Raw genomic sequence first — 24,635 nt, 5'->3', positions numbered from 1 at the left:
AACGGCCAGCCATCAATATCACATACTGCACCTTTAACAAAGATATGAAATGGGCAGGGAGTAAAGAGCAGAAAGAAGTACTCACAAGAGAAAAAGTGTTTTCAGTCACTGTGTGTGTTTTGTCAGGCAGGAGAAGTGACAGTTGCAGGAAGTTCTTTTCCTGGTACTGGGAAGGTAGGACAGGAACAGCAGTTGTGCTAAGATGTACATCACCTTTCATTATTCTGCCTAAGCCTTGTTTCGCATAATCCACACAATAGAGGACCAACACAGAACCACAGGGATCCAAACATACAGTGTCAAAATCTTTCTGTGTAATATGTAAACATGGTGAGATCTCATGACAGACTAGTTTAGAAACATTTCATTATTTATAACCATTTTTATAGTTATGTTCATTGTTAAAGGAAGTCTATTGTAGATGGAGTTTGTGTAAAGTAAGCCTAACACATAATATCTCAAAAAGGGCATGAGGAGCACATAAATGTTAAAATGAACTGCTTACAATGAATTTAAACATTGTTTTTGTTCATAGATATTTGTTACTATTCATATAACTAGCTAATTGATCGTAACTAATCAACGAAGAAGGAAGAGGCCGAGTTAACAGTGTAAAATAGGAAACAATATTAAAATGGGTCCAGTTGCACCTGTCTTTGTCCTATACTGAGCCTCTTTCATCCTACTCTTTCAGGCATGGACTCTAACTGGTGGGTGCTGAAACCTGATTTCCGGCTTCCGACTGAAGAGGAGATCAGAGCGATGGTCTCCCCAGAGCAGTGCTGTGCATACTACAGTATGTTGGTGGCAGAGCAGAGACTGAAGGTTTGCACATGCATGTTTGATTTTCTCATATAATATATGATTTTAATAGAGATCCACAGCAGCTGATGTGCACTGTTCTCTCTCACAGGATGCTGGTTATGGTGAGAAGTCTTTCTTTGCACCTGAGGAAGAGAACGAGGAAGAATTCCAGATGAAGATAGACGATGAGGTCAGAGAAAGAGGAATACATTTGAATACTGTATTTGTGCTGTTTAGTTTTTTTGTGGTTTGATTATATTGATATATGGGTTTGTTCAGGTACGCACTGCACCATGGAACACAACTCGGGCATTTATTGCAGCCATGAAGGGCAAGTGTCTCCTGGAGGTCACAGGGGTTGCTGACCCCACCGGCTGTGGAGAGGGATTCTCATATGTTAAAGTCCCTAACAAACCTACCCAGCAGAAGGTGTGTACTGTCTGACCATTTAGCACATCTTGGCAGTTGTTTCAGATGAATGAGAATATTCCACACACCCTCATGCTCAAACACTCTGCTTTTTTATGTTTACTTAGGATGATCGAGAGCCTCAGCCAGTGAAAAAGACAGTAACTGGGACTGATGCTGATCTGAGACGCTTGTCACTCAAAAATGCCAAGCAGTTGCTCCGCAAGTTTGGGGTTCCTGAGGAAGAGGTGAGACAAACTATTCAAAGATACAAGATCATAGATATTTTTATTAAATGTATTAAAGTTGTTTGCCTGTAATTGTGTAGTCTGTTACCTCAATATGTATTTTTTTATGTATATGTACTAATGTGTGTGTTTAGATAAAGAAACTGTCCCGTTGGGAGGTTATCGATGTTGTGAGGACCATGTCTACTGAGCAGGCTCGTTCAGGAGAAGGACCTATGAGTAAATTTGCTCGTGGGTCTCGGTTCTCTGTAGCCGAACATCAGGAACGTTACAAAGAGGAGTGCCAGAGGATCTTTGATCTGCAGAACAAGTGAGAACCTCAAAAAGCACAGCAGAAGTTTCCTCAATATCACTCTGCACAATCATACTTCACATGTTTTTGTGATTATGACATTTAGAAAAACAAGAAGGCTGCATAATATCACAATTCTGATTAAAGGCTGATTTTCGCTTTTGCTTATCGCTAGCATTTAACATTTTGCCTAAACAAAGGGTACCAATGTACAGTTAGGTCCATGAATTTTGGGAAATTGACACAATTCTAACATTTTGGATTTGAAATTAATAGAGCAAGATGTGCTTTAACTGCAGACTGTCAACTTTAATTTAAGCAAAAGCAACCAAAGGGTTTTTGAAGGGAAAGAAGTGGAATGTTACGCAATGGCCAAGTCAGTCACCTGATCCTGAATATGATTGAGCATGCATTTCTCTTGCTGAAGACAAAACTGAAGGGAAAATGCCCCAAGAACAAGCAGGAACTGAAGTCAGTTGCTGTAGAGGCCTGGCAGAGCACCACCAGGAATAAAGCCCAGCGTCTGGTGGTGTCTATGCGTTTTAGACTTTAGGCTGTAATTGACTGCAAAGGATTTGCAACCAAGTATTAAAAAGTGAAAGTTTGATTGATTATTATTCTGTCCCATTACTTTTGGACCCTTAACAAGTGAGAGGCACATATGCAAACTGTTGTAATTTAAACACTGTTCACCGGATTTGGATTTAAATACTCTCAAATTAAAGCTGACATTCTGCAGTTAAAGCACATCTTGCTTGTTTCATTTCAAATCCATTGTGTTGGTGTATAGAGACAAACATTTTAGAGTTGTGTCCATGTCCCAATATTTATGGACCTAAATGTTAAAAGCAACTTTTGTTTACGTGCTTTGAACTGCTGAAGTAAAACACAACCTGGGGGTGGACAAAGTGGTCTAGCCGAGCACACAGGAATTACATATCAAATAGGATATGATTAAAATGAGATTTTCTTTCTTGACCGTTTCATGCAAACTTCTGACCAGTGCTGTGTCCCACATCACATATTTTCATACTATATTGCATTCCTGGAGAACCACCAACACTGCATGGTTTGGATGTCTTCTTTATCTGTCACACCCACTACAGGCCTCTGAATGAGGTGTGTTTGGTTAAGGAGGCATGGAAAATGTGCAGAGCTACATTTGCAGAGAAACACTGCTATATAGTATGCTAAAAAAACTATTTGAGCCGAGTAGTACGTCCCAATTCATAGTATGCGGAAAAACAGTAGGCGAGAAGTACCCAGGTGACCTACTGCCTAAAGTACACTACACTATCCCATGATGCAACATGAGAGAATTCATGATCAGGAGTGAAGCCACTCAACTGACGTGAGTTGGTCACATTATAATGACTAATGGCGGATGTAGAACGTCCGAATTCCATTCATACTACTTGCATTCTTACTATATAGAACATACTTTTCTAATGGTCATGTAGTAAATTCAAATGTAGTACCGTCTGACCTTTCGGACGCAGCCCAGCTCTTTGTGCACTGTAATTGGGAAGGTTAAACAGAAGTGGAAAAGCTTTTGCTACACTAAGATAAATACACAAGGTATAAGCATAAAGGTAATTACTGCTTCTGTGCAGCAAGCAAGTGTCTGAAGTGGAAAAACCAGCTTCTCTACAATTTCTGTCCGTGTTTTGCATTAACCGTCATTTAATCTCAGGGAGTGATTTTGCACTTTGTTTAGCTCGTCGCCAGTGAAAATGGCAGAAAAACACAGATGATAAGCATGAGCAAAAATCTTGTCAGTGTACACTAACCTTAATTACAGTATCCTACACTCAAAATATTTTACTGCTTGTTCTAATCACTTGATTAAATTGAGTTAAACAACACAATTCTTGAGATTTTTGGCTCAACAATAGTTTTATGTTCAATCAACTTAAATTTGTATCAACAATTAAGTTAACTTAATTGATCTGTGTTGGGATATGAAGGAATTGTGTGGACCTTAGCATTTTATACAGTGTATGCATGCTCAAACAGTCCATGTGCCTTTGCGTTTTAGAGTACTTGAGTCCACAGAGGTGTTATCGACAGACACAGACAGCAGCTCAGCAGAGGACAGTGATTTTGAAGAGATGGGCAAGAACATTGAGAACATGCTGCAGAATAAGAAGACCAGCTCTCAGCTGAGCAGAGAGAGAGAAGAGCAGGAGAGGAAAGAGCTGCAGCGAATGCTGATGGGAGAAGACAACGAGAGAGAGAGGGGCCGCAAGGAGAGACGCAAAGGCTGTACGTGTGTGTGTTATCATATTGAGATAGTCTATACCAGGGATGGGCAAACTCGTTCCTGGAGGGCAGGTGTCCCTGCATAGTTTTGCACCAACCCTAATCAAACACACCTGCTTGTAGCTTTCTAGTGATGTTGAAGACACTAATTAGGGTGTTCAGGTGTGTTTGATTAGTGTTGGAGCAAAAGTCTGCAGGGACACAGTCCCTCGAGGATTGAGTTTGCCCATGCCTGGTCTATACCCCGATCTTTGTCCATTTCTATAAATAATAACTAGGCCCACATTGAATTTTCACCCACAGAAAGTCACAGAGCCCAGCATTCAATATATTTATTTACTTATGTAAAACTTTTTATATACATTTCAGTAATATTATTGAATACTATGCAAATATTTTGATAATTTATGTACAATACAATATTTAAAGTAATGTTTTTTGTTCTTTATTGCATGCATTATATGCCAAGCAAGTGGTTCTAATTGGATTTACATTGTAATCCTTAAGTTTAGAATGTTTAGAGAAGTTTAAAGTTTAGAGAATGTTTAGAGTTAAAAGTTAAGGGTTTAACTCCCATACTCTAAAAATCATTTCACCATAAATCCACAGATAAAAAAAATGTATTATGGGCAGAAATCGCTAAAAGGTCAGCATATTCTGTCTTGCTCTGCTAATATAAAGGTGTCTGTTTGTGCATTGTAGCGAGTGCCCTCTCCACCAGCTCTCACAAAGATGATGATGCTTCCTCCGTCACTAGCCTAAACTCCTCAGCAACAGGGCGAAGGCTGAAAATCTACCGCACCTTCTGTGATGAGGATGGCAAGGAGTATGTGCGCTGCGAGACTGTCCGCAAACCGGCTGTTATTGACGCTTATCTGCGTATACGCACTACTAAGGATGATGAGTTCATGTAAGTCTGGTTGTATGCTTGATAAGGGTTATCATGATAGCAAAATTTCAATAATGAAATCTACCACACATCAGTTCGCATGTAACAAGTTTATATATGTGAAATATTTATGCTTTTTCTTGAATTTATTATTATATTTATGATTATTAATGTGTGTGTATGTGTCTGCATGTATCTGCAGTCGCAAGTTTGCTTTGTTTGACGAGCAGCACAGGGAGGAGATGAGAAAAGAACGGCGTAGAATTCAGGAGCAGCTCCGACGCCTCAAACGAAACCAAGAGAAGGACAGATTTAAAGGACCACCTGAGAAAAAGACCAAGAAGGCTAAAGAGCGACCAGACCTTAAGGTACAAAATTAGAATCACTCTACTTTTAAAAGGGTCTTGCTTTAAATGTGGTGAGCACATGACATTTGCCCTCACAGGCTGATTCTAATGTTTTTGGTTGTTTTTGTGCAGCTGAAATGTGGAGCTTGTGGTGCAATTGGCCACATGAGAACCAATAAGTTTTGCCCGCTGTACTACCAAACCAATGCTCCCCCCTCCAATCCGGTGGCCATGACAGAGGAACAGGAAGAGGAGCTTGAGAAAACTGTGATCCACAATGATAATGAAGAACTCATTAAAGTAGAAGGAACCAAGATTGTGCTTGGAAAGCAACTCATTGAGAGGTAATACACTCATAAAAGTTAGCATATGCTATAGAATATTACTGGTTTTGGAAAAAGAGTATATATTATGCAAAATTAGCTATTGTTTGTTTTGTGATCATGAATATGTATCTGTAGTGTGTGTGTGCACATTATCGTACAATTCCATACGAGGGTGTCCGCTGGGTCTTAAAGTCTTAAGTTTTCTGAAATATTGTCTTGTAGGTCTTAAATCATTTTAAATGGGTCTTAATTTTCCTTTGTTTATGTAAAGCAACCCAATCGATTTGACAAATACCTAGTCACCAACAATACATCTCAATAAATATTTTAGCAAAACTCAGTTTATAGCTGACACAGTATTATCGTTTGTTGTGGATGCATTTAGTTTATTAAAGTTTTTATTTTTAAAGAGTTTTTTTATTAATTTGAATTAGTATGTATACAACTACAGTAGGATCTGCTTGTTTTGACATTATTTAAAATATGAGAAATACCTAATTAGAATTAGTTTTTTGATGGGGCAGCTAAAACAAATTCTGCTGGACCATTAAAAAATATCCTTCCGTATGATTTTTATAGGTCAGTGTGATTTTTAAATGTTTTAAAATAAGCTTCTCCTGCTCACCAAGTCTGCATTTATTTAATCAAAAATACAGTACAAATTGTACAATTGTGAAATATCATTGCAGTATAAAATAACTGTTCAGAAGTAGTTTATCATTTAATTTAATTTAATAATTTATTCCAGCAAATTTTTATTATTATTTTTTTAAGATGAATTTTCAGCTTCATTACTCTAGTCTTCAGAGTCACATGATTTTTCAGAAACCACTCTAATATTAATTGTTATTGTTTTTGTTATTATTATTATTATTAGTATTATTAATGTAATTGTAATAAAAGCAATAATGTCTGGAGTAATAATTTTATTTGAAACTACATACAAAAATAAATATTTAATCAATAAGTATTTAACAATTTAACTTTTCTTTTCCATTTAATAAATGCCACCTTGGCGACACAGTGGCGCAGTAGGTAGTGCTGTCGCCTCACAGCAAGAAGGTCGCTGGTTCAAGCCTCAGCTGGGTCAGTTGGTGTTTCTGCGTAAAACAAATGCTGGCAGTTAATTCTGCTGTGGCGACCCCAGATTAATAAAGGGACTAAGCCGAAAAGAAAATGAATGAATGAATAAATGCCACCTTGATGAACAGAATCAATTTATAATTATAATTATTAAATGTATAGTTAAAAAAAAAAAAAAACTGACCCCAAACTTTTGACCAGTAGTTTAGGTCTAGCATTTCATTCTTGATGGTCTTAAAAAGTCTCAAATTTAACTTGGTGAAACCTGCAGAAACCCTGCATATGCTCCCGTTTGTTTTTCTCATAAAACAATGTACACGGAATGTGTGATGTCACATTGGAAGAGGCCCCACCCATTACGTGGCATAATAAAAGTCTAATAGCCTAAACTTTAAAAAAGTATTGGCAGCTAACTAAAATAAAATGCAGTGGATTACTTAAATGACTGAAATTATTCAAAATGAAATAAATACGAAGTAAAGTTAAATACAATAATTAGGGTTGCAAACTTGTCACCATTCGGAGAAATTAGCTTTTTTCATCTTGAAATTGGTCATTCACGTGAATCGTGTAGATCTGTAAAAATAAGGTCTAATTGCAAAGGCTGCAATATAAATATATAAACATATTTAAACACATCCATCCATCACCTTTTTTAACTCTGGTGTGTTTGGACTCATTTTTATTAATAATAAAATTACTAATTAGAAAATTAATTGATAGAAATTTACATTTCAGAATTAATAAAAGTGAGCACTGTATATAAAAAAATGAAGTGAATGTAAAACTATTTCATCTAGTCATCAGTTAATATACTATATGCATAATGTTTCAAATAATATAGATACTGTAAGATAATGAATGGCATGTCACATGGCAAGTCAACTTCCTATAAAGTACACCTACTTGCTTAATCTGTATGCTCAGCTGCTGAAATATGTTTATATTTATAATCCTAATTCACAATTAATGTGTGTTTGCAGTGCTGATGAAGTGCGGAGGAAATCTCTGGTTCTGAAGTTCCCCAAGCAGCAGCTTCCTCCTAAAAAGAAAAGACGTGTGGGGACGACGGTGCACTGTGACTACCTCAATGTAAGAGTATGTTTTAAGTGCTTTTTTATTTATACAGTAATAGTTAATCACAGGTCCCTATAAAACCTGTGAGTGATCAGCATATAGCAGTACCTCAGTGTTGCACCATCATTCATTATTCTCTCTCTCTTTTCTCCCAGCGGCCTCATAAGTCCATCCACCGCAGGAGGACAGACCCCATGGTCACGCTTTCTTCAGTCCTGGAGAGCATCATTAATGACATGAGGGATCTTCCAAATGTAAGACACATTTACAGCTTTATATTACTGACATACAAACGTGCTCTGACACTGAATATTATGATGTGTGTCTCTCAGACGTACCCGTTTCACACTCCTGTCAATGGCAAAGTGGTCAAGGATTATTACAAGATCATCACGCGGCCGATGGATTTGCAGACGTTACGTGAAAACGTTCGCAAGCGCATGTACCCTTCACGAGAGGAATTCAGAGAAAGCGTCGAGCTCATCTTCAAAAACAGCGCTACTTACAATGGTACGTAACACAAGAAACTTAAAAAGAGAGCCGCAGGCAAAAATCGTTTTTCATGAACTTGTCAGTTTTGAGCTTTTGGTATTTTTATTGAAATTTTTTTATTTAAACAGAACATCCAAAGTACTCTTTTAAGTGTTTATTTTGTCAGACTTTATCCATTTGAGTCTGTAGATTTCATTACAGACTACATATTTAAAATGGCTGTTTTCTCAAAATGAGATTTTCTTTTTCCATTGCACAGAGCCAGAAATCTCTACTTCAGCAGCACTTCCTTCCGTACACAAGACTTCATAGTCATATTCATAGCGCTTTGTAAAGGTCTTCAGAATCTAGAGATCATAATTCTCATAATTCTAAGTTTGTTCATAATATGCCTTTTTATATACTTGTTAGGGCTGCACAACGTATCATTTCAGCATCGATATTCACACGGGGCGTCAGCGTCAAAGCTTCCCATTCACTTTGAATGGGTGACGTCAAATGTTGCCGAACTGAATTGTGGATCCGTCTGCGCTGTTCAGCGGCGTTGCTCGCTGCAGAAGTTGGGGATTTCTCAATTTTCAAGCGCCGATGGAAGCGTCAACCAATCAGATAGCTTCATGCAAATACCCTAGCTCAGACAGTAGCCAATCGCGGACTAATTTCATTGGCTGATTGCGTCAGCCCCAACTTCAGACACGCCCCCTCGGTCAGGTGTTGATGCGTATGCCCCATTAAAGTGAAAGTTTATAATTTGCATGTGTTTTTAAGATCTGACTGTAAGAATTTGAAGCAAATTTAAGCCTTTTTGGCACAATAAATTAAACCATTGTAGCTTAAAGATTAATAGTACATTATATATATGCAGAAATGCTCCCCTACAGTATCATTCAAACCGATCTAAAATTATAAATTCTTTACAAGCTATTTCAGTCATCTGCAGAAATTACATTTATAACGCAGTGAATAAAAATATTGCAATGTCAGTTGTTTCCAATATCGTGCAGCCCTAATACATATTATTATTATTATTATTATTATTATTCAAAATCTTTAAAAATTAATCATGTTTAGGCCTGTTATTGCACATTATTTTTTTCAATTATGGACTTCTAAAAAGAGATTACAAAAGGAAGAGCCTTTGAATTTTGAACCTGATTTTATCCAGTGCTCAGACATTTATGCTATAAATGTGTGCAAATTAACATATATTTATTATATGGTATTGTATATATTTATTATGAATTAAATGCTATAATTCCTTATAATTCCTTGATATTTAAACGTAACATTTTAGAAAACTTGTCATGCAAAATTTATAATTTTTAATGTAATCAATAAACTCAGGAATTATGATAACTAATGGTTAATTTTTTTTTTTTTTACTGTATTCACCTTCAGTGTCTTGTCCTCAGGCCTTTACTTTATAGTACAAAATCATGATCTCCTTCTGTGTGTTTTCAGGTGCCAAGCATCCTTTAACTGTTGTAGCTCAAGCAATGCTGAGTCTATGTGATGACAAGATCAAAGAGGTAAATGAATGCTTTACTAGCACTGTTCCACACACTCTTAGAGGGATTGATGACTAATACTTACCTATCTCTTTCCAGAAAGAGGAGCGTCTTGTTCGATTGGAGAAAGCCATTAATCCTCTTCTGGATGACGATGATCAAGTTGCTTTCTCCTTCATCCTCGACAACATTGTCACACAGAAGATGATGGCCGTACCTGACGTGAGGGACTTTTTTTTCTTGTTCTGCCCTTATACATTGTAGATTTAGTTGAACAGTTCACTTCACACATACTATTATTATTATTATTGTCTGACTAATGTCTAACCGCTGACTTCAACTCAAAGTCCTCTGTTTAATATTAATCCATTAACAATTGGTTTTAGTTATTCGTTGCCTACTTTGAAAAACAAACAGACATGTAATAATAATTCTAAAAAATAAAATGGATAAAACCTATATTTACAAAAAAAGGAGCTTAATTTAGTTAAGCAGTCTTAGTTTAACAGTCAGAAGAGGCTGTGATGAGGATTTTTTTTAGCGTTATGCACGTAATACCTTTTTAATCCACATATTAAAGTGTGGTATATTTCTGTTTTCAATTTAAATTATGAACAGATTTAGCACTAAATCAAAGATGATCTGTAATATTTGATATTTTCATTGGATGTTTAAGTTCAGTGATTAGCTTTTTCTTAATTGGTTATTATCTCTCTTTCTCTTTCTAGTCTTGGCCTTTCCATCATCCTGTTAACAAGAAATTTGTTCCTGACTATTATAAAGTCATCATCAACCCCATGGATCTGGACACACTCCGTAAGGTCAGGAAGATCTGTGTGTGGACACAGTAAACTTCACTTGTACTTTATGTCAGATTCACTGAACTCTGTTTGTTTATTTGTGTGTGTGTATGTGTGTAGAACATCTCCAAGCACAAGTATCAGAATCGGGAGGTGTTTCTTTCAGATGTCGGTCTCATTCACACCAACAGTGTCAAGTATAATGGTGAGAAACAGTTGAATCTTTATACTTATGAAAATGCTCCTTCCTCTTGAATTACATCAAAACTTCACATTTGCATTGTTTGTTCTACTTCTCAGGTCCTGATAGTCCATATACAAAAACTGCTCTAGAAATTGTGAATGTGTGCAAGCAGACTTTAGCGGAGGTGAGTCTGTGTGATAGTCAGAGCTCTTTGCTGTCTCTTATAGTTGCTCAATTGTTAAAAAAAGTTCACATTATTGATTCAAACATCCATGCATTCTTAATTCTGTGTTTGATGTCTGTTCAAGCGGTATTTTTACAGAAATACTGGGGTAACTGTTTATAGTTGGGGTAGAATTATTGATGCCTATCAATCAATTTGACACTTCTAATGTCAATAGGTGACGACAAGCGACCATTAAATTGTTTGTCACTGAAGATCTTTCCATAGAGATTTTTCAAAAAAGACATTGCCATTTTCTATTTCAAGGGTGTCAAACTCTTCTGGGGGACTGTAGCCCTGCAGAGTTTAGTTCTGAGCCTTCAGAACTAAAGTTTGACATCACTGATCTATTGAATTGACTCTGGGCATAGTTTTTAAAAACAGATGGCACTTTATGCTTTACAAACGTTCGTCTGTCTGCACTTAAATAATCACCAGTAAAGTTAGTTGAGGTTGAGCGACTTATAGGAGGGTTTATAATAGGTTGTTTTGACAATCTTGTGACATAAAAGCCAACTTGCATGACTCGCTAAAGCACAAGTGCTCTTCCTTGTGAGTATTTGAGGCAACGTTTACACGGCAGTGATGTAGCTAAAAATGTAAAGGTTTTTCCCTTCTGTTTAAGAATTTTTTTACATCTACAAAACTACATTTTTTAAAACGTTGTAATGTGAAGTAAATACACAATTTACTGATGAAGCACTAGCAAACCCCTAAACAACAACACTACCATGTACGCAGAATCTGCCATTGTTATGTGTTTGTTTACGCTTGTCTTTTATCTACACCATGATTTTCATAGACTCTTGCTTTTGAGTTTTATCATAGACGACATTTCCAAAAACGTCCTTTTTGTAATCCTTTATGCGTTTTCAGTTTCAAAATGGCATTTTTGCGTAAACTATCAGGCAAAACACATAAACCGTTTCTTATTTTTGAACAACAGCCCCCGAGTATACGGTTATAAACTATCCTAGAGTGCCATCTGCTGTTAGACTAAGACTGGAATTGATTCAAGAGAGGATAGTGGTGCCTTTCACCACAGCTCTATTCTTTATGGGTTCTTGAATCATTCATTCAGATTTAAAAAAAAAAAATAGATAAATATGTTTATTCGAAATAGTTTAAGAATCATGATCTCTATTTTATACAAATATTTGATTCTCATTTTCATGCCCAACTGTTTCATGTGCTTTGTTTCACGTATGTTTTGATGTGTTTGTGTTAGTATGATGAACACCTGACTCAGCTGGAGAAGGACATTCTTACCGCTAAAGAAGCTGCTCTGGACGCTGCAGACCTTGAGTGTTTAGACCCATTAACTCCAGGGCCGTACACACCACAGGTACACACACTGAGGTTATGATCTCAAGCACTCTATGTGCAGGTGTATTTTATAGCAGCTGAAATGACGCATGTCAGCATTGGAGGCTTTGCCAGAAACCAAACAGAAGCTTGTTTTTCTCTCTCTTTCTCTTGTCATAATCCAAACCTTCTGAAGTGAACAGCTGTTTGATTCACATTTCCTCATTGTTCCTGTCTTTCCTTCTACCTTTATTACAAATGCTTTGTTTTCTGTGTCTGGGGCTTTCTTTTTGTTCTTTTTTTCTTCCCTTTTTCTTTCAATCTTGCTATTTTTTTTTGTCTTGCTCTCTATCTTTCTTTACGTCTTCATTTCTTTTTCCTTTTTTCTCCCTCTCTTTCTTTATTTCTCTTTATTTTTCTCTCTTTATTTATTTCTTTATTCCGTTCTCTTTCTCTCTGTCGTTCTCTCTTTCTTTCTCTCTTTTAGCCTGATGTGTGTGAGAACAGTGTGTCTGTGAGTTTGCAGGGAGATTCTAGTCTGTTAGCCGAGGCTACGCTAATCCCTCCCACCCCTGAGAAAAGAGGGGGGCAGGTATTCCTCTCTCCTCTCTCCATCTGTCCTTCTCTCCATCCGTCCTTCTCTCCATCCATCTCTTCATTCGATTTAGTGGCTGGCTTGCTTTAGTGCTGTGATGGTTTCTGATGCTTTCAAACACATCTTCATTACAGGATTAAACTATGCTCAGGATGTACTAGTCCTTATTGAGCTTAATCTAAAATCTTTAATAAATGAGGCTCAAGTATGCAAAACCCTGAACTAATATAATAAAGAAATAAATTCCATCCATTCCTCCCTTCATCTCTCCACCTTCAGCTGCATGCATTTTCTAATCGGTCCACTACAGTGCCAGTGCACCTTTTATTAATGATATCTCTGTATGTTTCATAGGGTCGACACAGAGGCAGATTGGGTGAAGAGGAGTCTGATGTGGATATAGAAGGATTTGAGGAAGATGATGACGGCAAACCCAAAACACCTGCTCCGGTAAAAAGAAGTCACACACAAACCCTTAGTCCAAGGGTCTTCATTAGGAGGATCCTCTGTTACTTTTTTACATGTTATTGTATAATTTAATTAATTATCATGTTATCTAGAATGTGATTTACAACATTTTACAAATTGAAACATGTGCAAAGTCCACACACATTTTGACTGGTGTAAAGTGAGAGGGACACATTTGGTAGAACTTTCCAGGAAGTTTAAGTGTTGTTTAAAGCGGTTTTGTAAGCATCTTTGTAAATTTTGGCAGATACTAATAAAACTCTTTAAATTTGGAAGCAGATAGCCAATCTTTAGACTAGTTAATGTAAGTATCAATATGATTTATTTCTTAGCCTGATTACAAACATAAAAGGCAAACAAATACAGTGAACAGTTGATTTTATTTCAAATCTAACTGCAAAAAGCAAGTAAACAGCAATGGTCATATATATTGTCGTTTATAAAATTATAGATGACACACATTAATGCAACTTACCTTTTTTTTTTTAAAACTGTGTGTACATGTATGTATGTATGTATGTATGTATGTATGTATGTGTATGTATATATGTGTATATATATATATATATATATATATATATATATATATATATATATGTGTGTGTATATATATATATATATATATATATATATATATATATATATATATATATATATAGATAGATAGATAGATAGATAGATAGATAGATAGATAGATAGATATATATAGATATATATAGATATATATAGATATATATATATAGATATATATAGATGTGTGTGTATATATATAGATATTAATATAGCATAAAATATATTAATAAAATGAATATAGCATAAAATAATAATAAAAAACAAACAATAGTCCATTGCTCTTTGGACTTTGTGCATCATCAGTGAATTGTGATTTTTTTTTAATTTTTAAAAAAAAATTTTTAGATCTATTTGAAATTTTTTTGGGGGGCATTTAAACATAAGTAATAATTTTACACTCAAAATAAATGACAGAACAATTAATAAATAAGAATAAATAAATAATTGACATATTAGCTAAGCATTTCCCTTTTAAAGAGGACAAATGTAGTCAAAGGCAGCTGAACCTCTGTCTGAAAGGCACTTTAGATCAACTATATTACAAAATAGTTTGGTATTTTCATTTTGTATTTTTTTTTCTTTAAAGTAGAATATTCCAGACAAAGTAAGAAGCTGATCAGTCCAGTTCATGTCATGTGACTTGCTGTGCGTTCATGGCATTTTTTCAATTAGATGCACCTGGAAAGCATGACTCTGCATATATGGAAATAAAGAACTTGCACGTGCAAAAGACGTAATATGTGAACAGCCCTTAGTTAATAGCCTCAGCCATAGTTAATCCAGTGTGCGTGGGTATTAGCCGCGGCGTACAAGCTTGGAACTTCAAACTAGCACATAGTTGCCATATCTTTTAGTTGCTGCAGTTTTGTTCCACTGTGTTGGAAAGCCTATACGATTAATAAACCGTGACGAAGCATGGTTAAAAGTGAAATCGGTTAATCGTTACATCCTTACCGGAAACAGTATTTCAAACATCACCGATACATCGCGACCTAACAAGTGAATGGTGTGACTTTCAGTCATAGTTGTTTCCCCCCCCCAAGACAACAAGCATGTTGAAAACAAATAAAAATATGCTATTTAAATGCTACGGTTTAGTTTTAAATGCCTGCTCTGGAATGTTTTAAGCACTTTCAGGTTGAAGATGGAGATCTGGATGATGAGGATGATGATGATGAAGATGATGAGCTCCTCATGCGGCCACCGAGGCGTATGCACATTGATGAAGATGACGACGATGACGATGAAGGCTCTAGCCGGCCAGCACAGGCCAGTGTGCTTTACCAGGATCTGCTGATGTCAGATGCTGAAGATGATGCCAGTGAGGAGGAAGGCGATAATCCATTCTCCTGTAAGTGTATGTTTGAGTATTTGTGCTTTATTTCATCTCTTTGTGTAACTTTGAGTCTCTTTGCTCTCCATTTAAGCCATCCAACTGTCCGAGAGTGGCAGTGATAGTGATGCTGACCTAGGACATCAAGAGAGCACACGGATTGGACTAGAACAGGAGGAGAGTATGATGTCATATGAGGGGGAGGGAACTGACGGCTTAACGCATATGGAGGACAGCAATGTCAGGTCAGAATACATGCAAACACACTTATCCTCATAGACCATTTCAATGTGGTCTTGTCATTGGCTCATGAATATTTCCTGCTTGTTATTAATGTTTCATAACTGTAACAAGAGGCAATTCAATCATAACTTCTTCTATCATAATGTTATTCATCAATATGGGCTCTTTTTGGATTCTCGGAAGCTTCCCTCAAAGTGGTCTATTTAACTACTGCTGATGAATTTCTAAATAATTTAAATTAGTATGGTTGACAAGAGAGATCAAACCAGTTGAGGGTATAACGCATGCAAATAGAGAAACACTAACAAATTGAGAAAACAGGTGCACAAATTCTCACAACACATACAAATACAGAAACATGCTGCAAATAGTGCAGACCCAGGGGCGTAGCAACCGGGGGGGAAGGGGGGGATCCGTCCCCCTCACTTTTAGAGGCAGGCCATTTAGAAACAGGTGATTAATAATTATATGAACATATGATCTCATACAGCCACCCCCCCCCCACTTTTAAAATGTCCGCTACGCCCCTGTGCAGACCACACTAGAAAAGTGCTGTAGTGATTAGTCATTTTAATTCAATTTAATTCACCTTTATTTGTATAGCGCTTTTACAATGTAGATTGTGAGTGTCAAAGCAGCTTCACATAAAAGGTCATAGTAAATTGGAACAGTGTAGATCAGTTTTCAGTGTTTAAGTTCAGTTTAGCTCAATTTTAGAACGAATCTTTAATGTGACTCGGTAGTAATGAGTCATCTCAGAGTGTGATTTGTTCATTCGTTCATGTGCACATTGTGCAAGCGGGGGAGATGATTCGTTCTTTTTTTCCAAGTCTATCGGGTTTGATGTTTAAAAGCAACTCATAATATTTTAATGATATTTTGGCAAATTAAAGGAAATGACTTGAAATGAAGTCAGTAAAATTATTTGAACTTCCCATCACTAATGTATTAGGGGACCCCAAAAAATTATGAACCCAGCTGCTTCCTTTTTAGTCAGTGTTGTCGGAGATCTGAGGCCCCGTTTACACTAATACGTTTTAGGTTTAAAACAATCCACGTCCACACTGGCATTTCTGAATAGCTCTTCATCCACACTACACCGCTGAAAATGCACATCACGTAACCACACACAGACTCTGACATCCGCTGAGCTCCAGCAGTCAGTAGGTGCTTTGTGCGCAGCACCCCAGGTGAGAGCTGCGCACATCGGATGGTTCATAAAGAGTCTACCGCTGGATCTCATCTCACTATGATTGTTAAACGTGATATTTAATTCATTATGTCTATGTCTGACAACATATTCCCCGACTTTGGTCTTTTGAATCTATTGTTCTCAGGTAATGTGTTTTGGTTCAGCACAAAGATAAGTTAATATATTAATGTACCATGACACTGATTCTGCATATTGACTGATTGCTTGCCTTTATTTCCTATAATGTATCAACCTATTGTACATTATTGTTTTATAATGGCCATTATTGATTATTAAAACTATTCAGCAACAGAGGCGGGATATGTTTCATGTTTTTCACTTAAAATGAAAGGAGGCAGTAATGTTATAGGCTGTGTTTTGTTTAAAATATACATACAGTGAAGATGACGATCATATAATATGCAGCTACATGACGCCTCAACATGGTGTCTGTTAAGTTGTTAATATCAAAAGGAAAATTGACAGTTCTTTATATCATGTTTTCATTATATTGTTAAGATTGTGAAACAACGTAGCCAGGGTGATGCGAATGATGTTATAAAGTACACTGGTCCCTTTGAAGATCCTCTGGAGTTTGTTTTCCATATCAACTTGCGAAGTCTGAACTTACAGGGAGAGGATGCAGGACTGAATTGTGTGTAGGCTACTCAATATTGAGAAAAAAGCCCCAATCAGATAGGCGAATGTCTGCAGCCGCACCTCCGTTTTCAGATGTCTGTTTTTCCCCATCCATACTGACACGGAGCAGCAGCATTTTAAATTGAAACAGCCTCTTCAGCATTTCTAAAATGCTCTGTTTTCGGTGCTCAAAAACTCCGGGGTAGTGTAGACGAAAGGCATACCCATAGCAAAACTTTAAAAACTAAAACGTATTAGTGTATACAGGGCCTGAGAGGTAAATTATTATTTTTTTTTAAATATACAAACAAGGAACCGTATGTACAGGGGACACACAAAATATCCGACACATTTCCGTTGTGGTATGTGCTATTTGCAGCATGTTTCTATATTTGCAAGTGTTGTGAGTATTTGCAGACACGTGTGTTTTCTTAACTAGCAGCACATTTAAATTCTCTTGGCGGCTGTAAATAAGCACCAAGAAGCTGTGGTTTACAGGGAATTTAGATCACTAAGGGCCGTTTTTAGGCTTGACGTGGAGCACAGAGTGGCTAAAGCCCCTAATACTGAAATATATCTTAAATCGTTTTTTGTGGTGTTTTGTGACTTATTACTATAATTTTTTTTTTTTCATCACAAAATTGCTTTCTAATTCCTTGTCCATTACTTCCAAAACTAACAAAGGCTATTTTAAGCGAGTCAGTCCACTCTTGCGCCTCCTGGTAATGCTCCTTGGTCAGCAGTTTTCTAGTCATGCTTCATGCTCTTCTCATTAGCTCCAGTGAGTAAATCATACATTAAATGTTTTTGAAACAGCACAACAGCTTGGGTCAAATCGGGTTTAAACATTTTCTAATGCAAGTTCACTACCTTTCAATAGTTTGAATTAGTTTCAAGGTTTCAGATTGGATTTATTTATTATTATTCTTTCACTTTGATTTTTGTTATTATCACAAAAACACTACAGCTAAGGCTGTACTAGGACTGTTGTAAAGAGAAGACAGTACTAGGGTTGGCTACTAAAAACCTGGTACCTTTAAAAATCTATATACTTGCACTACTGGTCAAAAGTTTGAGGTCAGTGTGATTTTTAAATGTTTTAAAATAAGCTTTTCCTGCTCACCAAGGCTGCATTTATTTAATCAAAAATACAGTACAATTGTACAATTGTGAAATGTTATTGCACTATAAAATAACTGATCAAAAGTAGTTTATCATTTAACTTAATCATTTATTTCAGTGATTTTTAGCTTTATTACTCCAGTCTTTAGTAAATCACTCTAATATTAATTATTATTATTAATGGTAATAGTAATAAAAGCAATAATGATTGCAGTAATAATTTCATTTGTAACTACATACAATAAGAAAGCAGTTATTTAAAATTGTAATAAATATTTAACAATTAATTTTTTTTACATGTAATAAATCATGCCTTGATGAACAATATAATTTTCTTAGGGGAAAAAAACTGACCCCAAACTTTTGACCGGTAGTATATATTTGAGCTCAAACATTTCAGTACCATTCAAATGCAAGTTATTGCTTGATTGAATAACTTGGATGTCTTAAAATTTTAGCTTTTTTGTAAATTCAGGCATTAAAGTCTTCAGTTCATATGATCATTGCATTTATTTTTTTGCAAGGAATCGTTTCCACAGGTTTCACTTTAAAGTAAAAAGTTACCCATGCTCGAAAATGAGCTGTAGTACTGCTTCGTTCAAGACTTTATTCAAGATGTCATTCAGGGATGTGATTGTACCATTCTAAATACAGATTTCTTTATTTTCTTATGTCTGTGGGATTCACTGTGTATTTAACACAATTATAACGTGTAGTCCTCTAATGTGCATGTCAGGGAGCCGCTACCAATATGCAGAATGATGGCTTTTACTTTTTAATTCCATGACACGTACACTGCATGAGCTGGTGGCACCATCTGGCTCCGTTTGTGTGAAGCTGTCCAGAGATTGATGTAAATTAGATGAAGTGCTGCAATTATTTTTATTGTACACATTTAACATCACACTATGAGGCAGAATTGCAAGTACATGTACAGCAGATTAAAATACTTTAAGTGACTATTATACTGCTGAACATTTGAACTGATAAAATGAACTATTTTAATTGTGTGGCCAAGTATCAAATATTTATATCAGTATATGTTCTCTTTTTCCTCTACACCTCATGTCTAATTGTTGACAGCACCATCATAGAGGTAGAAATACAGTTGGTCGTAACAGAAGTTATTTCTGCACTCAAGTGGTTGAATCAGTTATTGAAGCCTTATACATTATGCAAAATAATTTAAAAGTCAGATTCCATAAATACAACTCTTCAAGTGTTATACGTTGGTTTTATACATAGCTCTCGATAAATTTCTGCAAGTATAAACCTGTTTAAGTAAAATACTTTAAGTGTCTATTAAACTGCTGAACAACTGATCAAATGGAAAATTTAAGTAAATTGGTATATTTAGGTATATACTATTGGTATAAATGTATAATATTGATATAAATGTTCATATCACTATATGTCATATGTATGTCAACTCTTTTTCAGTACATATGTCTATAGGCAGCACATGAAGAGTTTATAACAACTGTTGACTGCAATGTCAGAGAGGTAGAAATACAATAGAACAGAAGTTGTTATAGCCTTATACATACTTAAAATTACAAAAATCATTTAAAAGTTAGATCGTTTTTGTTTGCTTGGAAATTTTTTCATAATTCAACTCTTCAGGTGTCTTCAGGTGTTTCTAAAGTCAAACTTTAGAAAATGGAGCACTTTAAAAATGCAGAAGTGAGCCAAAGTGCTATACAGAAATATACAACAAAATAAGCATAATGGTATAAAGATACAAGATGAAAATCTAGCTATACTACCTAAATAGAATTATAAATGAAAATAAGATTATTAAGATCAGGTGTCAAATGCCAACAACAAGAACAACAAAAAAAAGAGTTTTAAGAGCTGATTTAAATGAGAACACTGAATTATTTGTCTAATGGGCAGCGGCAAATCATTTCAAAGTCTAGGACGACCACAGTGAAAGCACAATCCCCTCCAGCTGTCAATATATTTCTTTACTGTTTTACCGTTTTTCCCTCTTAAATTTTCCTCAGTTGGTTTAAAAAAGTTCTTAAGGTTTTCACTCCTAAAACCTGCAGAAACTCAGTGTAATGTTATATAATTTTATATAAGCATTAAATTAGTAGTTTAGGTTTTATGAATTTATGTAAATTAGTTGTTTTATATTTACTTATGTTTACGTACTTTAAATGTATTCAGTTAAATCATTTATTTTTCAATAACAAAAACAGTTCTTCGATGTGATTCAACATTGTTTTGTGGAAGTTTTTAAAGCTTTGGTTCTGGCTTTTCCCCAGTACTGGGTTGCAGCTGGAAGGGCATCCACTGCATAAAACATATTCTAGATAATTTGGCGGTTCATTCCTCTGTGGCGACCCCTGATAAATTAGAGACTAAGCCGAAGGATTATGAGTGAATGAATGGTTCAGGATTTATTTAGGGACCGCTAATGTTTTAAAGTAGTAATTTGGCAACAATACCCAACCCTAGCTGGTATCATTCAAATAAGGCTTTTCAATTGAATCACTTTCCTTTTCTGACAATATTTGAATCTTGTTTTCTCAAAAGTTTCTTGTTAACGAATGTCCTGTCGTCTGTCTGTGTGTTTCAGCTATGGCAGCTATGATGACGGAGACAGTCAGATGCAGAGGCAGGTGTCCAGCCCCAGGACAGGAGAGCGAGATGTAGACGAGGTGTACGGGATCAGTGAGGAGGAAGAGGATGAGGAGGAGGAGGACGAGCGCAGGAGAGGCCCGAGTGTCCTCACTCAGGTACAGCTCAGTGACGATGAGGAGGACAGCGAAGAGTTCAGGTCTGTCGGAGGAGACAGCGACATGGACTCTGACAACTAACACTTGAGACGCTGCTGTCCTGGTGCTGATGCTGGTGTTGCACATATCTGTATATTTTGTAATGTTCTGGTCCTTGTGCTTTACATGTTATTTTTATATGACTTATTGAGCCTGTTTGAAGGACTCTTGACTGCTTTTGTGATGAATAATGTGAGGAATAAATTTTTATGTATTTAAAATGGGCATGTTGTGAGTTTTGTCACTACTAAACTGCCAGATATTCTTCCATTAGTCCAGACTAGGGGTATAACAGATCATAGTTGATCTTTGATTCGTACGGATCACAACCCACGGTTTGGAACACAAGTGGCCCGTGGGTTAATATATTTTTTTACTTGTAGATTAATCCTAAATGTGTACCGATCACAGAGAGATTGCCTCTCACATCATTTAAATCACATGTATGAAAGTATTTAGGCTTTTATGTAAAATATAATGAAGACTGTGAATGAAGAAGCTGTGATAGGTTATTCGGGATGTGGGGTGTTTCATTGTTACCCTGTATTAATGCATTCAGTGTTTGCTGCATGATTAATCATTAAATGATCAGGTTTCCAACACCCACGCAACATAAATTATAAATGATGATGGTTTGCATATGTTTACTAACCCTTCGAATCGCTGCATTCAAATCTGTGTTTGACAAAACACAAAAATCAAGAAAGAGATTCAGTCTTTCGTCTTTTGAGTTAGTTATGAACAGTCAAATAACACAGAAGTACTGGAAGAACAGTTTATAGTTTAGATATAACAACTGATGTTTATGGTAAAGATTAAAATCCCCGTCATATGCGTTTAACTTGATGCTCAAAAATGAAAGTTGTAGACAGCAGTTACATTATTTAACCAATAGGTGGCAACGACCAGCCTTTAAAAATATGGCACTCAAAAATTCTTCAAAAATGACACATTTAGCAATGAAACATGAAGTTTTATGAGTGAATAACTGAATAAATTAAAAGAGTAGATATGGGTTGTACAAATTCTAATGTTAGATTTCTACAATTAGCGTTATCAGCGACAGTAGTAGTAACAGAATTTTTCTCAGTACTGAATATTTTACTATTTATTTTTATTCAGCTGATTATTTCTTGGGCATCATGGTGGCGCAGTGGGTAGCAGGATCACCTCACAGCAAGAAGGTTGCTGGTTCAAGCCTCGGCTGGGTCAGTTGGCATTTCTTTGTGGAGTTTGCGTTCTTCCCGTGTTTGCGTGGGTTTCCTCCGGGTGCTCCGGTTGCCCCCACAGTGCAAAGACATGTGGTATAGGTGAATTGGGTGGGCTGGGTTGTTTGCAGTGTATGTGTGTGAATGGGTGTGTGTGGATGTTTCCCAATGATGGGCATCCGCTGCGTGAAACAAGCTGGATAAGTTGGCGATTCATTCCTCTGTAGCGACCCCTGATTAATGAAGGGACTAAGCCGAAAAGAAAATGAACGATTGATTATTTTTTTATTTTATTTTTAATAAAATTACAGCTTCTGTTTGTTAAAACTAAAAGAGTCTTGCAGTACTGTTTTTGTAATAAATGAAAAGCAAATTACATTTGTCTTCTCCCCTTTCTAGCTGATCCAAAAAATGGTCCGATCCTTGACTTAAAAAAATGTTATGTGATCCGAACTGTGAGATTTGTGATCTGCTACACCACTAGTCCAGACTGCTGAAATTTTAGCACTTTATGTGGTAAGTGGGGTCACTTGCATTGATTTTTAATGTTTGCTTTAAAAAATTACAAAACATTTTGTCTTTTTTTATCACTTAGCTGGATTGTTGTCAAATTGCTCATATTTTTTAAGCAGTTACTGTAGATGTAAAAACAGACCTGCTGTGTGACTGAAATTAAAAAGATGGTAAATGAAAACACAATTAGATATTTAGTAATAAGGTATCTAATAATTAGATAGAAAATGCTTGAGGAAACTCTTCTGTCTTCATTTACTTCAGTCAGGTGATGTGACATCTGGATTTACCTGAAAAATGGATTTACATATAGGTAGTTATGAGTTGACCTGCTTTTTTATTTTGTTCTAGTAACTTCTGTTGACATTTCTTCTAAATGTAAATAAAAATGCTGTCATTTATTACACGAAATTGCACAAAGTAACAATAAAGATGCTCCCAGACATGATTATATAAACTTTTTAGGCAACACATACCAGTGTTTTAACTTCTGATTATCAAAATAATTCAGATTGAAGAATTAAATATTTGTTGGAATAATCCAGATTTTTCAGTAACCATTAAAACATTTTTTGGACCGCTTGTCCCTTGCTCAGTGATTTTCTCAGTGTCAGTATTTTGATCTTAGACATTTATAGAGTAATAATAATTTAAAAAAAATCACTCTGCAGCATACCATAAATAAAATCCAACACATCCAGATTTTTTTTTTGACTAAATATGGCATATATGAGAAAAAAAACAGGTTTTACCACATGTCAGTGAAAACTAACTAACAAAAAATAAAATCTATATCTATTTGAAACACTTTCAGGAGTTTGACGTGTGTGTGTGTGTGTGTGTGTGTGTGTGTGTGTGTGTGTGTGTTGGTTTTGCTATACTTGTGAGGACCAACTATTGAGAAACAACCAATGTTGTGAGGACATTTTTCTTTGTGAGGACATTTTAGGTGGTCCTCACAAATAAAATGCTTTAATGGCCTCCAAAGGGCCTATACTTGATGCTGTGCAAATTTCAGCAAAAGTCCTCACAGCAATAGTAAAACTGAAATTTGGTGTTTAGCCTTGTGTCCGCGAGCTCCCCCATCGGTCACACACGTGTACTGCAATCTTAAATCTCGGGAGGAGGAGCATGAGTGAGAGCGGATTTTTCCTATTGGACGACAGCTCCCTCGCTGGGGAATTTTTGTGATTGGCCATTTCAGTCCCATTACTACACTGTGGAGGGGGAAGAGGAGAGGAATGCCTGAAAACACGATTAAACTAAACTATATGAGACCGGTTGGCAAACTGAAATGTCATGTTTGTAATACTACCTCACGAAAATTAACCAACTGAAGTCAATTAGCCAATAAACACGTTACTACACGTTTACTACATTAAAACCTTGGTTAATTTACTGCTGGATTTAATGTAATTACATATGACATTATACATCATTAAAATGTTCATCAAGACTCCATAATAACACCCTTATAATGTTAAAGTGAATGTAATTCCTATCTGGAGCCTTTGAAAAGCCTTTAGTTTCATACGAGCATCAGCCGCATTAGTGAAAGCACTCCTATATGATCGCCATGACATCGCGTGACCAAACTGCACCTCTCGACACTCAATGAACAATAATGAAATGTTTAGTGTCTTACCTTGTCTGATGTTATAACTCTAGAAGCTGACTGTGCTGTTTCGTCGCCTTAGTTTCCAGTAAAGTCAAAGATA

The 24,635-nt window shown here is 36.1% G+C and overlaps 1 protein-coding gene across 3 annotated transcripts in view; it reads left to right on the top strand.

The window, feature by feature from the left end:
* taf1 (TAF1 RNA polymerase II, TATA box binding protein (TBP)-associated factor) overlaps nt 1-21,417 on the top strand; it is a 34,952-nt gene extending 13,535 nt beyond the window's left edge. The window contains exons 19-41 of one of the 3 annotated variants that reach the window (XM_056458108.1): nt 695-825; nt 914-994; nt 1,084-1,233; nt 1,341-1,460; nt 1,595-1,770; nt 3,791-4,017; nt 4,717-4,924; nt 5,106-5,271; nt 5,383-5,594; nt 7,643-7,751; nt 7,892-7,990; nt 8,069-8,246; nt 9,690-9,757; nt 9,836-9,958; nt 10,465-10,557; nt 10,657-10,741; nt 10,837-10,904; nt 12,172-12,288; nt 12,736-12,840; nt 13,198-13,293; nt 15,013-15,235; nt 15,312-15,462; nt 20,998-21,417. In XM_056458108.1, the coding sequence (XP_056314083.1) occupies nt 695-825; nt 914-994; nt 1,084-1,233; nt 1,341-1,460; nt 1,595-1,770; nt 3,791-4,017; nt 4,717-4,924; nt 5,106-5,271; nt 5,383-5,594; nt 7,643-7,751; nt 7,892-7,990; nt 8,069-8,246; nt 9,690-9,757; nt 9,836-9,958; nt 10,465-10,557; nt 10,657-10,741; nt 10,837-10,904; nt 12,172-12,288; nt 12,736-12,840; nt 13,198-13,293; nt 15,013-15,235; nt 15,312-15,462; nt 20,998-21,238 (3,227 nt within the window). In that variant the 3' untranslated portion in view covers nt 21,239-21,417. Of the gene's footprint in view, nt 1-694; nt 826-913; nt 995-1,083; nt 1,234-1,340; nt 1,461-1,594; nt 1,771-3,790; nt 4,018-4,716; nt 4,925-5,105; nt 5,272-5,382; nt 5,595-7,642; nt 7,758-7,891; nt 7,991-8,068; nt 8,247-9,689; nt 9,758-9,835; nt 9,959-10,464; nt 10,558-10,656; nt 10,742-10,836; nt 10,905-12,171; nt 12,289-12,735; nt 12,841-13,197; nt 13,294-15,012; nt 15,236-15,311; nt 15,463-20,997 lie in introns of all 3 variants that reach the window. The other 2 variants (XM_056458107.1, XM_056458106.1) reach the window with 2 other exon arrangements.
* Nucleotides 21,418-24,635: the final 3,218 nt, after the last annotated feature.

Source organism: Danio aesculapii, chromosome 5 (genome assembly GCF_903798145.1).
Source record: "Danio aesculapii chromosome 5, fDanAes4.1, whole genome shotgun sequence".
NCBI lineage: Eukaryota > Metazoa > Chordata > Actinopteri > Cypriniformes > Danionidae > Danio > Danio aesculapii.
This window is presented reverse-complemented; position numbering and strand designations above follow the sequence as displayed.